We start from the raw sequence: 16,282 nt of genomic DNA on the forward strand, positions 1-16,282 counted from the left end.
GTAAGTGTAGTCTGCAATAGTACTAAACAGAAGTGAAGGACCAGCAGTATCGCATGAGATAATAAAGCAAATAAATTCTCCATTTGTATCATTTGTCACATTCTTGTACTTGCTACAATCCTTACTAATATGATAACTGCAGAAGTAACTATCTGTTATGCCTTCACAGGGTCTGAAGCGGTTTTGATGAAATTTGGCGTGGAGATAGCCTATGTTCTTCCTTAGGGTTCAAGATGTTTTAGAAAGTGAGTAGTGTAACATGTTTACTGATTTGAAGAATATAACACGAAATATGGAACAATAATTACTCTTTGAAAAAGCTATTTACTCTTTTTATTTCGAATTTTACCATATTTGTGACAAGGCTTTTATTGTTTGATATGTTCTACATACAAAGTAATGAATACAATGCTTATTCAATGATCCACACTTCCATACCAATGTCAGTCATAACCCCATTGCAGTTCAACCACTGATCTTAATGTGTCTGTTACAACTTCTAAGATGTGTGTCTATATCTGTGAGCAGCTTGTGGGCATGTGGGAAATGTTACTGACCGTCAACCGTGGGGTCCCATGTTTGATTCTTGTCCGGGTCGTATTTTTTTCCAAGCGACTGGATGTGTGTGTGGCCCTCAGCACCTTTTTATCATCGCTGATGCAAAAGTTGCATCAGTGGAGAGTAAAAGGACTAGCAGAAGCTCACAAACATCATGACTGGGGTCTCCTTTAATTTAATTTCTTTTCATTTAACCGCTATGTGAGCACAGCCATGAGTAACAGTTAGAATACAATGTTTATACAATCTTAACCCATACTAATACTATGAATGCGAAAGTAATTCTGTTTGTTACATTTTCATGACTACACCGTTGAAGTGATACTCATGAAATTGGTATGAGATAGCTTGAACCTTGAGGAAGAACACAAGTTACTTTATAAAGTTTGTAGTACAAGATAACAGTCAATAAAATTCTTCTGGGTTTGAGGCCACATTGTCATCTGTAAACTTCCAACGTTTCGGCGACTGTTGCAAGGTACCTTCCTCAGGCTGTATTGCTAACTGCTCCAGAAGGATTTTATTGACTGTGACAATGGCTGCGGAAGACTACGTTTACATACAGAACAAGTTACTTACTGATTTGGAGAATATTACGTGCATTAAACAAAAATATTTATTCTTTGCAAAAAACTATTTACTCTTTCACTTTTGAACTTTACCATATATTTCAAAATGCTTTTATTGGTTGGTATGTTCAACACAATATGATTCAACATAATCAATACACCGCTGATCCAGTTCTCAATGTGTTTAATCTATAGTTCCATACCAATATCAATATTATTAAACATAAAAGAAGTTCTGTCTATTACATTTTCATGACTCTACTGCTTAACTGATTCTGATGAAATTTGTCATGGAGATAGCTAGAAACCTGAGGAAAGTCACAGGCTACAGCAGAAAGTGTTTTTTTTATGTTATTAACATGTTTAATTATGGTAAATGTGTGTGGGACGCAGACAACATTGGCGCAATCATCGGTAACTCTTAGTGTTTGTACTTTGTAGATTATTCTGTGAAAAGTGCAAATCCAATGTTATTGTGCATGCGGTTTATGATACCGAGTCGTTACACAACCTGGCAGAGCTGGAGATACAACAATAAAACCCAATGGTAAGCCCAAGGACCATATTTAAAACTATTATGATAAGCCTCAAAACGCCTTCTGATTTAGCACTAAGTTCTAAGGGAGCTCAAGCTGCGAAAGTTATTCGAATCCAACTAACCCTGGAGCAATCTCAGGTCCAATGGAGCTTCCATGCAGTCAGGCAGCCTCGACACTTACGGAGGCAGTAGAAGACTCACAAGCCCAGTTGACCATAACGCATCTCATACAGCTTCCATGATGCTTCAAGACTCACAACAACGGCAACATTTAAAGGCTGTACGACAAACAGAGACTTCGTACTTTAACATGTGGAACATGGGTGAGCAGGGAGAGGGGGGAGGGTGGGAGTGAGAAGCTGCATATGATTACAATCTATTAAATGATTATGTTAATATAAATTAGTCATTTTAGGGGGATGGATGAAAAATGTAGACTCTATAATGCATTGGAATGGGAAGAAGAGACAGTTACTGTGTGATGCTCTGGTAGTAAAAAAAATCTCACATCCAGAACTGTGTGACAGTGCAATCACTAAAAACTACTACTGTACACTGGCACTGCATATATAGGTGCATCTCTACAGCACTATATACATACACATTTATAAATTGTCAGCTTACTTATTCACCATCTCTCATCATAAAAAAACTACTGATATGCGAACATAGCAGTGGGTAACACCTAGTTTTCCATAAGTTGATTTGTTCTCACAGAAAGAGACAGCTCTTTTTAAATCAAAACAGTGCCACCTTGACTTCTACCAATGTAGTTTTATACAAATATGTTGATTTAATCTGCTTTAGACAGATTCAGGTTTTAACATTAATGATAACCATCATTTACATTGCACTGAAACATAATTTTTTACTGTAACTTAAATTTGTGGTGAAGCAAATAAATGTGCGTATTCTTTAACCTATTTTTTTACAATTGTGCAGGATATATATATAAAAAAAAAAAAAAAAAAAAAAAAAAAAAAAAAAAAAAAAAAAAACCACCAGCTTCCAAGACAAAAATGTTGCAGCAAACAAGGACGCAAATGAATACGTGAAAGTTATTTTCATTCTACAAGCCTTACTTCTGAAGTTTCTGTAAGCATAGTATTTCATTTTTAGGTTTGTATCTGCAACATTTATCAACTATGAATTATAGTATCTTTGTACATGTCATCTACTCTCTCTGTAAACATAATACAGAAGTACTGCAACTGAAGTAAACATGTCCTCTATATACCTTTGAGAACTTCCACTCACAATAACTAGAGACACATGCAAAAATTTCTAAAATCATCTCTCTTCCAAGACAACCTAAATTTATGGAACACCTTGGCTCCTTGCAAAAACCGTGTGCTTTCTTTTGAAACACTGTAAACTACAACCATTACAAAATACCTATTGAAATGCGTACTTTAGTTGATGAGCCTCTACAATTTACTGGCCACAGGCTTCACTCAGATATCTAAGATACTGACCATTTTCTGAACTGCTTCAATGTGTATGTGTCACGTTCACACTATGTGTTGCTAGTTAACATAAATTCAGCATACATTAATATTAGTTACACTGAAAATATCATAAATCAACTATCACTTGCAAGTAAAACTATGATCACTTTTCTTCTTAATTTCATTTGGGCAGGACTGAACAACATTCAACTTGAAAGAGCAAATTGATTAAGATCATTATTTCTGAAGCCTCTGTCAAGAAGAATGACTACACAGCCAAATTTAAAGTTGCAATTGTACAAGGTCAATATCATGCAACAGTTACACGAAATGATTATGAAAACCGAATGGCACTGTCTGTTGACTAAAATTAGGCACAATGAAGGCTTCTTCAATTTGCTGTGCAGCTCTTACACAGTCAGAAAGTCACAATGTGGTGTAATGTCTCTTCAAAGGGTATAATCAGCCTTTTTTCTTTTAAGATTAACCACAGTCACATCTCAGTGGTGTGCTGCCATGGTTGACAACATTCCTAACACTTGAACAGTTTCCTGCAAAAAAAACACACACACACACACACACACACACACACACACACACACACACACACACACACACACAGAGAGAGAGAGAGAGAGAGAGAGAGAGAGAGAGAGAGAGAGAGAGAGAGAGAGAGAGAGGGGGGGGGGGGTCCCTAGTCATAACAGAAAAATGATAATGAATAGCAGAGGTAAGAGCATAATAGAACAGAATATTGGCAAAAACAAATTGAAAGATAATGACAATGTGCAGGAATATGTCATTAAGCTTCAAGGTAGATCTGAGTTTCTAACAATGGAAGACAACATTGGCTTTGAAGGCAAGTGGGAAATAATATAAGCAAATGTGGAAGATGCAGCAGTAGACATGTGTGGAAAACAGAGGGAGTAAAATCTATCGTTCTTAGAAGAATGGAAAAACACCAAAATGAAGATTCCAATCAAAGTAAACAAGCACATGAAAATGCTAATAAGGAAATCTAAATTTTCTCAGAAGAAAAAAAGGGGGAGAACATGTGAAGAGTCTAATTAAAAGAGCAGAAGAGGATAAAACTACAGGGAATGCAAGAGATTTTTACAAGTCACATAGGTTCTTCAGTAAAGGATATATACCATGGATCTATGGGATAAAAGATGAAAAAATGGAAATATAATTTTGGAAAGAACAAAAAGTATGGAAATCTGGAAGGAATATTTTTGACTAACTTTTAAATGTTGAAGTTGGAAGTACAGAAAAGAAGGAACAACAGCAATATCAGAATGTTGATGTCTTAGTAGCATCGCCAACAATGTAACACACAGTCCGTAGAGTCAAACTAGTAAAAATCAACAAAATTCCATGGAGTGATGGAATAAAAACAAAACTACTTAAAAATAGAGAAGACGAACTTGAGAAATGCACCAACCCATAACAAACACTTGGAACAAAAAAGAGTGACAGGAGAGGGGAAAGATGCGACCATATTACCAGTCAGTAAAAAAGGCGATAAACATGAATGAAGATATTGTAGACACATCTCATTAATTAGCACAGCCAACAAAGTATCCTCAGGATCTTTCAGAAAAGATAGGAACCATATTTAAAAGAGGTAACATTTGAGAAACAAGTGGTACTTATGAATAACTGAGCAACCACTGAATAGATATTTGTACTATATAAAAAAATACAATACACAAAAAGCCTCTAAAAACTTAAAATTTAAAAATACCCAACACAAAAAACTTCTAAAATTTTTTATTTAAGGTTTTTAAACATTTTCTACATTTCTTTTTAATTTTAACTTTAAGTTTCATTTCATGTTATTTAAACTTTATATTATTAGCACAGTACGATCAACATGCTATCCCCACATTCACCTGAATACTTTCCGGAATGAAACAAGACTCTGCAGCACGAGATCTTTTCACTTATGGAATTTACACGTTTCTTTCTTTAATTCACACATATATTTATTGACTGTGTTTTAGCATATAGTTAACTAATTTAGATAAGGTAAGTAATAAGCAATGGTGACAATTCTAAATCGAGTCGGAAAAAAGTGGGCTGCCATTGCACTCTCTTGCAATAGGCTGCTTAAAGTGTTATGGCAAGATCATTTGATTTTATACTGAATTGTAGTCCTCAAAAAGTCTTTGAAAGCATATGTTTATCTTTTACAGTTGAGTTACAATCACCCTTTTCCTACTTTGTTAGTGCTGAAATGGGTGACTTCTCAAGCCAAAAATCATCACTGTCTGTCAACCATTAAAGGCAAACATATGTTCTAGTGGACATTTATTTCGATCTTTTTCAGCTCTACAATCTGGTACTCCGTAACTTGACGTAGCTCTTATGTATTACGTAGTGTATATCAAGACAGAGCACTGGCGGAAAACATTTTTATTTAATTTAGCTGATGAAATTTAAATGGCTGAATGGACTTCCATGGAACATAGCTATGACCCAGTCTTATTACACCAGCTTCCAAATAAAAAAATAAAAAAAAAAACTGTATTAAAATTGGACCTTTTGTTTTGGAGCTGTGAAGCCACAGACAGATACACATGTTAATCTTGTAACACCCCTCTGTTTTCATCAGAGGTTAAAAACATGCCGTATAAAAATACTGAGAATACAATGAAACAATGGCAGTATTAACTTTTCATAACTGGGATTCACAGTCACGTGAAATTTCTTGAAAGACATCACGTTTACACCAGTGACTGTTAAACTTTTTATTTCCACTATTGCAATTCCGGACTTAGGCCATTATCAAGTGCATATTTTTTGGCTTTAAGCCATGTCTACTTTATACAAGCTAACACATTTATATGTCTTTGTTAACGTATATAACAGCGAATGACGTAGCTCTTATGTATTACGTAGCATATATCAAGACAGAGCAATGGCGAAAAACATTTTTATTTAATTTAGCTGATGAAATTTAAATGGCTGAATGGACTTTCATGGAACACAGTTGTCAATGTATATAACAGCAAATGACAATGACATATAAATGTGTCAGCTTGTATAAAGTAGACGTGGCTTTAAGCCAAAACATCTGTACTTGATAATGGCCTTAGGCCGAAATTGCAATAGCGGAAATAAAAAGTTTAACAGTCACTGGCATAAAAAAGATATCCTTCAAGAAATTGCAGTATTGTTTGTTCTGGTCCACAGAGCTCAAACACTTCAGACAGGGAGAGACTTGCTGAAGTTCTGAAGGAATAGTTACTCAGATTGTCAAGCAGAGTGGGCATCATAGACAAAACAAGAATGCCTGAGAAAGAAGTTGAGACTGGGACAGAGAAAGAATGGCCAAGAATCACTAATCTGACTTATACTGGCCAAATACACAGAGAGATTGTAGATTTCTATGGAAATATGGTGTCCAGTGCATTTTGCTCCTGTCAACAAAGATAAGAAATTATCCCTGTAATTTTAAAGATAATCTAGATCTTGGAAAGCCAGGTGCATACTGCATTGTATGTGAAGGTAGCATGTATTATGTGGGACAGACTATTAGAACAGTAGACGAGAGAGAAAAGCAACATCAGCAACACATCCTACTAAAACAACCAAGAAAGTGAACTGTCACTGAGCACTGCCTAAAATGTAATTGTCAATGAAATATGATGAGACTAGTATTATGATGGAAATATAATGCTTCTGGATAGAGAAGTTAAGGTGTCTATCAAAATAAATATGTTGAAAACCTCGTAAGAAGGGATGGAGGTTTTAATTTGTGCAAAGGTTGGGGTCTGGCACTCAATTTATTAAGATTTCATCAGCCATCACATCCACTAGAACAGGAAAATGCGGAGAGAATGTGCATTTCACAGAAAAATGAAAGAGCAGCAAAGGGCATGGAGGGCATCAGGAGTTGCTATAAATAGCTGCGTGACGTCCACATTAGTTCACAGTCTGGTTGGAATACAGACACTGGACTGCATATTGCTAACGGTCCTGTTTGTTTAATGTAAGATGGAATTAGATATGAAGTTTATACGTGTAGGTGAGAACCGTAGATAAGTGTGCATCCTCCATGATACAGGGTGTATCAAAAAGATTAATCCAGTTTGGCATGTTTTATATTTCTGAAACTAATAAACAAATACAATGAATTTTGTTTTTTGACAAATGGGAAACACAAGAAGTTTTTTTTTTTTTTTAATACCTTTTCATAGGTGTTTGATATGACCCCTTTGAGATGCACAATGTGCTATTAAAATTGTTCCCACACCGCAGCAAGCATGTCTTGAGTTACAGCCTCCACGGCTGCTGTTAAGCGATGTATCAGTTCATTTATTGTTGTTGGTAATGGAGGCACATAAACAGAATCTTTTATAAACCCCCACAAGAAATAATTACACACAGTCAGGTCCGGTGATCTTGGAAGCCAGTAGTGTAAGGCTGAATCATCTGGTCCAGTGCGACCAATCCATTGTTCAGTAATCCTTCAATTTAAAAATTCCCCCACATCCAGATGCCAGTGTGGTGGTGCCTCATCCTGTTGGTACATGAAGTCATTTAAGTCAGTCTCCAACTGCGCAAAAAGAAAGTTCTCAAGCATATCCAGATATGTGGTTCCTGTAACAGTGTTCTCGGCAAAGAAAAATGGACCATACACCTTTTCCGGTGCAACAGCACAAAACACACCTCCCATGTTGTACAACTTTAAATGGTTGTTCCATACCCCATATTCTCATATTATGATGGTTCACTTTTCCATTTAAATGAAATGTTGCCTTGTCACTAAACACTAAGCATGGAAGAAAATGGTCGTCCTCCATCTTGCCAATAATGAAATTACAGAAATCCACACATTGTTCGACACCTTCACGAAGAGCTTGCAGTAGATGCCAGATGGACATTGGGAGCATGTTGAGCTGTTGAACTGCACAGTGAATGGATTTCTGTGAACTCCTTGTGAAACTATGGTGGGTGCATTCAATGTCTGTGTCAGACACTCTAGGACAGCCCGGCAATTTGCCTTTACACAAAAAACATGTTTCTTGGAATTGTTCATGCCATTGTCTAATGCTCTGTGCTGTAGGAGGATCCACACCATACCTAGTATGAAAGTAACACTGAACAGTTATTACTGAGCTGCACAAAATGTAGAACACAAAATGCTCCCTGTTGTCCTTACACCATTTTTAGTAGAACTGAAGTGGATACACACTACTGCTACCTAACAGGAACCATGTAAAACTCTAGAGTTTACTCTTTCCAACAGTACATTGTTCATGCACATATCTCAAACAACATAATAGTTATTATTTTTTAAAATCAGATGATTCTTTTTGGTACATCCTGTATTATTCAAATAATAATGCTTCCGAAGTATTTTAGGGAGCTGGTCTTCTTAACTAGTGTGTTCCTTCTCCAGTGCTTCCTCCGCTTTTTCATTTTTACTTTTTACTTTGATTCGCTTGATTTTCTCTCTGCTGCTCCAACATAATACATTCAGATTCCTCACCTTCAACCCTCACTTTACACTTAGTTTGCTCAATGTATAACCTACTCAATAGAGCAGCTTCAAAGTTCTGTAATACACGAAACATGAAATTTAACTGATAAAAGCATAAAACAGAAAAATATCAGCATATGAAGTAGGCAACAGGGAATACAGGTTCTTAAAAAAATTGACAGAAAGTAAAAAGTGCCAAAGCAGATATGGTTAGGAGACAACTAAAAAGCTGGTGAAGCATGCATGACTGCCCAAAAGATACAAATCACTTGTAGGAAAATAATAGAAACCTTTGGAGAAAAAGAGAAGCAGCTGTATGAACACTTTGAACTCTAACAGCAAACCAGTATGAAGGAAGTAGGATGAGGCCGAAAGTGCAGCTCGAAGTGGAGGGGTGGGGGCATACAAAGCAGGGCTGTAAAGGGGGAAGAAACTAGAGTCAAATATTATGGAAAGGAAAGAAGATGTGGATGACCATGAGATGGGTAATATGAAGAATTTTATTGGGCACTGAAAGACCTAAGTTGAAACAAGGCACTCTGAGTGGGTAACAATCTCTCAGAATAATTAAGATTATCGAGAGCATCAACCAATCAACCATGACATAACTATTCCATTTGTTATGTAGCATATTTGGAAAGGAAAAATACCCTCATACTGATAAGAAAATTATAATAATGCAAATAACAAAAAAGCCAGGTACTGACAGGTGGTGTGTGTGTGTGTGTGTGTGTGTGTGTGTGTGTGTGTGTGTGCGCGCGCGCGCGCTGCAATAAGTCATGGCTCCATAACAATATGGATTATACTCGATGAATCACCTAACACTTGCATTGCAAATATTTCAGACATTAAAACTGCGTGTCTTCAGGTATTGTTTCCAAATTGATGGATTGGATGAAGAGGACCTGTACCTTGACCAGGGAAGCTGAAAGACGCTGTCTACAAGGACATACCAACGACACCAGACGGTATGAAATGGCGTATTACTTCTGCCTGTGCTGCAATTTCCACTGGAATGCTGGAACATGTACGGCAACCATTGCATGGCAGACTGCAATCTTGTATTGACATTGGTGGTGATCATTTGGTTCTTTACGTGTCAGACCTCAGAGGTATTGTATTCACTTTTGTCTGTCTTTTGTTTGTCCTAGATAATGGCCCATTTAACAAAATGGCATTTCCGTAGATATATTAACATCTGTGTGCGGCTGCACATACACACCCGTATCTAACATTCGTTTGTGCTACCACATGGAACAAACAAATGTCTTTGTTTACACTGTTCAAACTACTGTATCTCAAACTACTTGCACTAGACACTAGTAACAAACACTTCAGACATTTCTAATTTACTATTTGTGGTACTGTCAATAGGCATTGTTCCAATGAAATACTTGTACCTTTTCCAAATACAGTGAAACCTCTATTTTACGTTTTTGCGTGGTCCAGACTTATATGAAAAACGGAGGAAACTGCAGAATTGAGGAAAATGTTATAACTCCCCAAATTATGAGCAAAAACAGATGTAATTGGTGCATATGACTAAAAATCGCAATCCTCTCAAATACTGTGTATAAAATCTATCCAAGTGAAGGAAATTAAATATACAGTACAATGTTTATACAATAATTTGTGGTAATGAATTTCATCAGTTCTTAAAAAATCACAGATGTGTAACAGCAAGTAAAAACTCAACAAAAAAACTGTGGTATCTGGGTATAAGGTAATCAAGCTGATTTCCACCATGCACGACTGCAAATTATACATTTGAAACAGACATTTTTGAGAGATCACCCTTTGTATACACCTAGAAAAACGCAAAAATTGATGAACATATTGAATTAAACCAAAAACATCACAGCAGATAAGTGGTTAAACCATAAATGTACACGTGGACATCTGCTTAACGATGTACTTTGTCACCACTGCTGTTATTGTTTAATGCTTTTCTTATGAGTCGCATTTCATATGCTCACCACCTTTGAAGTGTTAGTTTAGACTTGATGAGCGAAACAGAGACATGAAAAAATGAGTTAACTTCCCTAGTTGACATATTATAAGCTTATTGGAAGTTGGCTCAGTGAATTTCTGTACAGTGTGTAAAATGTAAATCTGAAAGATAGCTCAGATGCTACAGTTTCGCTTCATGCCCTCTATCACTGCTGCCAGCCTTTACAAACTGTAGTGTGTGCTGCAAAGTACATAGATGTGTAGTGTATGTAGTTGTTGCAACTGTATCATGTCAGATTTGAACACAGAAGTCTTCAAAATGTGCCCTTGTTCAATTTCTGTGAGATACCTCTGTCACAGCACTTCATCTGCACGAAAAGTATATTTTCAGCACTTCAAAAAATGCTTTCACCCCTTCTTGCAATCCCATCACTGAAGGACCACTCCCCCTCTCTACACATCCGTGAGCTCATTTTACATGTGTTAGTGTTGTGTGGTGGCTATGCTGGCTATTGGGCAACTTAACAATAACCGTTCACTAGCCAGAAATGGGCAACCTTTACTCAATTACGACCGAGCATATTCTTCGAGACTCAGGGTTTGAATTTAAAAGGTTGACGATAGATATTGTTGCTGAATACAGTACATTGGAAATATATGCAAGAAGACGAGACTGAGTTACAAGTGGCACAAGAAAACATGGTGGCTGGGCTCCTTCATCATGTATTGGCTGGATCCGGTACACTTTGCACCATTGCAATCTAGCAGAAGTTGTATCATAATTTCAGGGTGAAGCTAAATACTGCAAGTTGTGTTGGCAACACTGATTGTGGATTACATCAGAATTTCCTCTCTCTCATCTCACCACTCCATAGTAGCCTAAAATAATCCCTTAATTTTGCCACCACCTGTGATGCGAACTAAAACATGATAAAGTCAAGCGAGACATCAAGTAAGAACTTAGAATCGAGGTAAATCTTACTAGGACGAAATGTAAAATCAGGGAATTTAGCATTGATCTTGTGGGTTTTTCACAGCGGCTATGAAGTTATGGTATGGAAACACGGAAAATGTAAAATCGAAGGTTCACTGTAAACACACATCCAAAACTGATAACACTGTATATAGGCTGCAAAGGTGGCCCTCTGCCTACCATTACTATCTGCAAAATCCGTATAGCAATGGTGCCTCCCTTTCTGAATATCAGTTTATGTTTAGGAGAAAAGTAGAAACAGGTGAGGCAATGCTGCCCCTAAGATTAATCTTAGAAGATATGCATTTGTAGATTTTGAAACAGTTATTGAAAATATTGACTGGAATATATTCTTTGAAATCCTGCAGTTATCAGGCAGCAACATGTTACCTCCAAATTGATCTACAGAGGACAGATTGAAGGTAATGAGATTCACGGAACATGAAAGGAAGGCAGTAATTGAGAAGGGGGTGAGACAGGGTTGTAGGCATAACCCATATCATTCAATCCATAAAGGAAGCTAAAGAGAAAGATGGAAAGAGAATTGAAGTTCAAGGAAAAGAACTAAAAACTTTAAATAAACATTAACAGAAGTAAAACATGGGTAATGGAATTTAGTTAAATTAAGTCAAATGCTACTGGCAACAGTACGTCAGGAAATAGGGCTTTAAAAGTGGCAGACAGTGTTTGCTATTTGGGCATCAAAAGAACTGAGAACACAAAATAAAAGAGGATACAAATGTAGAAAGGTAATAGTAAGAACAGCTTTTTTGAAAAAGAAAAATATGTTAACATAAATATAAATTTAGGCGTTATACAATCTTGTTTGAAAGAATTTATCTTGTGTGTAGTGTTACATGGAAGTCAATTATAAACAACCAATAGTACAGACAAGAAGAGAATCGAAACTTTTGGAATGTGATTACAGAAGAATGTTAACAATTAGACAATTTAGATCTCACAATAAAGGAAGAGGTACTACATTTAATTAGAGAGGAAAGAGCTTTATGGCTAGGGTTATTCATCTTGATTTTTAACAAAATGATAAATGAAAAGCACCAGTTTGTTTCTGTTCCACAGTATTAACAAAATGTTTCAGTTTTTCATCTTACATTGTTACACTTTTCTTTTCTTTTTCACCTATCCTGATACAATGTTTTGTTTGCCTGAGTTTTTTGAATGTTGTTATTACACTTCATTCGCACGAAAGAACTAAACTGTGTCGGTTGTCAAGTTCAATACAATATATCAATTTTTTTGGCAACACAATGGTACTGTAATCTCATAAACAACAACACATGTTCTAATTTCAGTATGTTGTACAGTTTACTGTTTCCAGTCCTTGAGGTGGTGACTGATAAACTTCATTTTAATATTAACTCTGTTAATCATGGGAAACCACAAGTGCAAACTAAACAATAAGATGCCACAAGGATTCCCTTTTACTAAAGGACACAGGGAGTATGCTCAGTGTACAGTTTGTACTGCGAAATTTAGCATTGGGCATGAAGAATGCACTGGCATAGCAACTCATATGAGGCCCTACAAAACATTATTCTGCATTTCAGGTTAACTCTTTAAATTCAAAATTAATAAGTACTAATCGTGAAAGTAGTTTTGAGTCCATGGACTGAACCAGTGACATCGTTAACTCGCTATTCAATAAGAAGTTATGTTTGCAGACAAAAACCAAACCAGTTATCACAAATGAGATTGTATTCCTTGCTATGGAACAAATAATGAAGGAAGAGAAAGAAGCACAATTTATTTCAGTGATTGTAGATTCTTCCAGCCACATGGACTCTGAGCTGGCTCCTTCAGTGGTTAAGCTTAACCATCTGGATGAAGGCATGATAATGAGTGTTGGAGTTGGTATTAAACGTCCCAAGCATTCGACTTCATATTTCCTAAATATGTTGGCAAAGTTCACTCTTAAGAAAATGGTTGTAGCAAATTTGACTGACAACACAAATACCAATTATGGATGAAAGAAAAGGAAAGGTAAAAACTAACTTTACTTTATGTTGCATGAAGAGAGTGAAAATAATTTAATAGGTGTAAGATTTCCTGCTCATATTGTTCACAATGGTGCCCACACAGGCACAGATGAATCACACATTGATATACAACTCATAACTCATAAAAATCTACTGAAATTTCCATATTTATGCTACGTAAGTTGAACAACTAAAATCATTCTGTGAGTTTGCGAAGAAGAATGCAAGAAACTTCTACATCACAGTAAACTAGATCGGCATCTCTTGTACTAGCTGCTGAAATAGTAATGATGTTTTCCAAACATTAAAATACTACCTCCTGTCCCTTGATAAGTATTCTATCATCACGAAGAATTTTTTAAAAAATCTGCAATGCTTCACCACCCTTCAATTACTTCCACGCCAGTTACATACTTTCTCCAATAGTATTCTGAGTATTGGAAAAGATGTAACTATAATTGAAGTTGCAGACAAAATAATATATTGCTTGAAAAATTATAAGCCAGAAAACCCAGAAGATTTTTGACATCTGCAGCAAGTCAGTACTCATGTGTTTAGTGAAAAAAAATACGAGCTTACGGAATATCAGACCAGGTTTGTGATTGGATTCAGGATTTCCTAGAAGAAAGAACACAACATGTCATTCTTAACGGTTCAAAACCTGCAGATGTAGAGGTAATTTCGGGAGTACCGCAGGGAAGCGTGATAGGACCTTTACTGTTTACAATATACATAAATGACTTAGTTGACAACATCGGTAGCTCCGTGAGGCTATTTGCAGATGACACGGTTGTCTACAAGAAAGTAGCAAAATCAGAAGACTCGTACGTACTCCAGGAGGACCTGCAGAGGATTAATGCATGGTGCGACAGCTGGCAGCTTTCCCTAAACGTAGATAAATGTAATATAATGCGCATACATAGGGGCAGAAATCCATCCCAGTACGATTATGCCATAGGTGGTAAATCATTGGAAGCGGTAACGACCGTAAAATACTTAGGAGTTACTATCCGGAGCGATCTGAAGTGGAATGACCACATAAAACAAATAGTGGGAAAAGCAGGCGCCAGGTTGAGATTCATAGGAAGAATTCTAAGAAAATGTGACTCATCGACGAAAGAAGTAGCTTACAAAACGCTTGTTCGCCCGATTCTTGAGTATTGCTCATCAGTATGGGACCCTTACCAGGTTGGATTAATAGAAGAGAGAGACATGATCCAGCGAAAAGCAGCGCGATTCGTCGTGGGGACATTTAGTCAGCGCGAGAGCGTTACGGAGATGCTGAACAAGCTCCAGTGGCGGACACTTCAAGAAAGGCGTTACGCAATACGGAGAGGTTTATTATCGAAATTACGAGAGAGCGCATTCCGGGAAGAGATGGGCAACATATTACTACCGCCCACATATATCTCGCGTAATGATCACAACGAAAAGATCCGAGAAATTAGAGCAAATACGGAGACTTACAAGCAGTCGTTCTTCCCACGCACAATTCGTGAATGGAACAGGGAAGGGGGGATCAGATAGTGGTACAATAAGTACCCTCCGCCACACACCGTAAGGTGGCTCGCGGAGTATAGATGTAGATGTGTTGGTAAGTGAGGGGCTAGTGACATTTGATTGAAATCATGATAGTTCTCTGTGGTACCTGCACTGGATATATTCATAAATGGTGTAAGTCATTTCTTGAATCTCTTCAGCTGGAGTGGATTGCCCTAAATAAAAGAACTGTGCAGTTTTGTAAAATCTAGTGTCAGGAACTTCACTGAAGATGAGGAACAGAGCGAATGAGTGAGTGAGTGAGTGAGTGAATGGATGTCAGCTGTGGTAATCACACAGAAATGAAGTCATCTGCACATGCCAAACTAGCGTGGAGAGCCACATCACATCATTCTTTGGACTCGCCTACAACCTTGACATTTGCAACAGTTTCTCTTCCAAAACTGGAAATAACTTGGTGCATGGACAGCACTACAAGGTATTTATTTCAAAACGTTCTATCCAATGGAACCCAACAGCCCCTGTGTGCCAAGTGCATATGAGCAATGACATGCAATATATAGTGCCATGTGCTGTTTAATTTGAATAGATGAGTGTAGCTTGTGCAACATGACGCAGCACACATTAACACCAATAGCCTACCCTGGGAGTAAAACTGCAATCAAATGAGGACTCTCTCTGACCCACAAAATTATTGTCTTAGTTTTTAAGCTTAAGTTGAAAGCTTTGAACTTTCCGGTGTGTGTGTGTGTGTGTGTGTGTGTGTGTGTGTGTGTGTGTGTGTGTAAAACTCTTACACAGGTGATAATTACAGACTGATGCTAATTCTTGCTTATAATAAGCAACATACGTTTATTAGACAGATATATATCTTCTATCTGGCTATCATATTTAATAAAATAAACAAATGGGAAACTAATGAACTTGGAAATAGAACATTAATTGTTAGATTAGTCTGAGCAAGAAATGTTAAAGTTGTATGCAGCCAATGTGTCAGTGTTTTTCATAATTATATTATTTATTTGCAAGAGTATATCCTTACCAGCTCACGTAAATAGCCCTGACCCACAAAATCGTAGAGAGACAAACCAATGCGAGTCTCGTGGTACCATACTTTACGCATAATGTAGTTGAAAAGTACCATTATGTTGATTCTACAATAGGGATCTCCATGTTGCAATTTAGCAAATACCCGTGGTGTGAAATAATGCCTGCAATGAAGTAAGAGTAACAGAAATTTTTAAAGATTATTTATTAC

The 16,282-nt window shown here is 36.9% G+C and overlaps 1 protein-coding gene across 3 annotated transcripts in view; it reads right to left on the reverse strand.

Moving 5' to 3' along the window:
• Positions 1-16,282, reverse strand: part of LOC124802717 (serine/threonine-protein phosphatase 2A regulatory subunit B'' subunit gamma-like) — a 60,363-nt gene that overhangs the window by 37,452 nt on the left and 6,629 nt on the right. For all 3 annotated transcript variants that reach the window (XM_047263685.1, XM_047263683.1, XM_047263684.1), the window contains exon 5: positions 16,067-16,235. In XM_047263685.1, coding sequence (XP_047119641.1) covers positions 16,067-16,235 — 169 coding nt within the window. The remainder of the gene's footprint in view (positions 1-16,066; positions 16,236-16,282) is intronic.

Source organism: Schistocerca piceifrons, chromosome 6, assembly GCF_021461385.2.
Source record: "Schistocerca piceifrons isolate TAMUIC-IGC-003096 chromosome 6, iqSchPice1.1, whole genome shotgun sequence".
NCBI lineage: Eukaryota > Metazoa > Arthropoda > Insecta > Orthoptera > Acrididae > Schistocerca > Schistocerca piceifrons.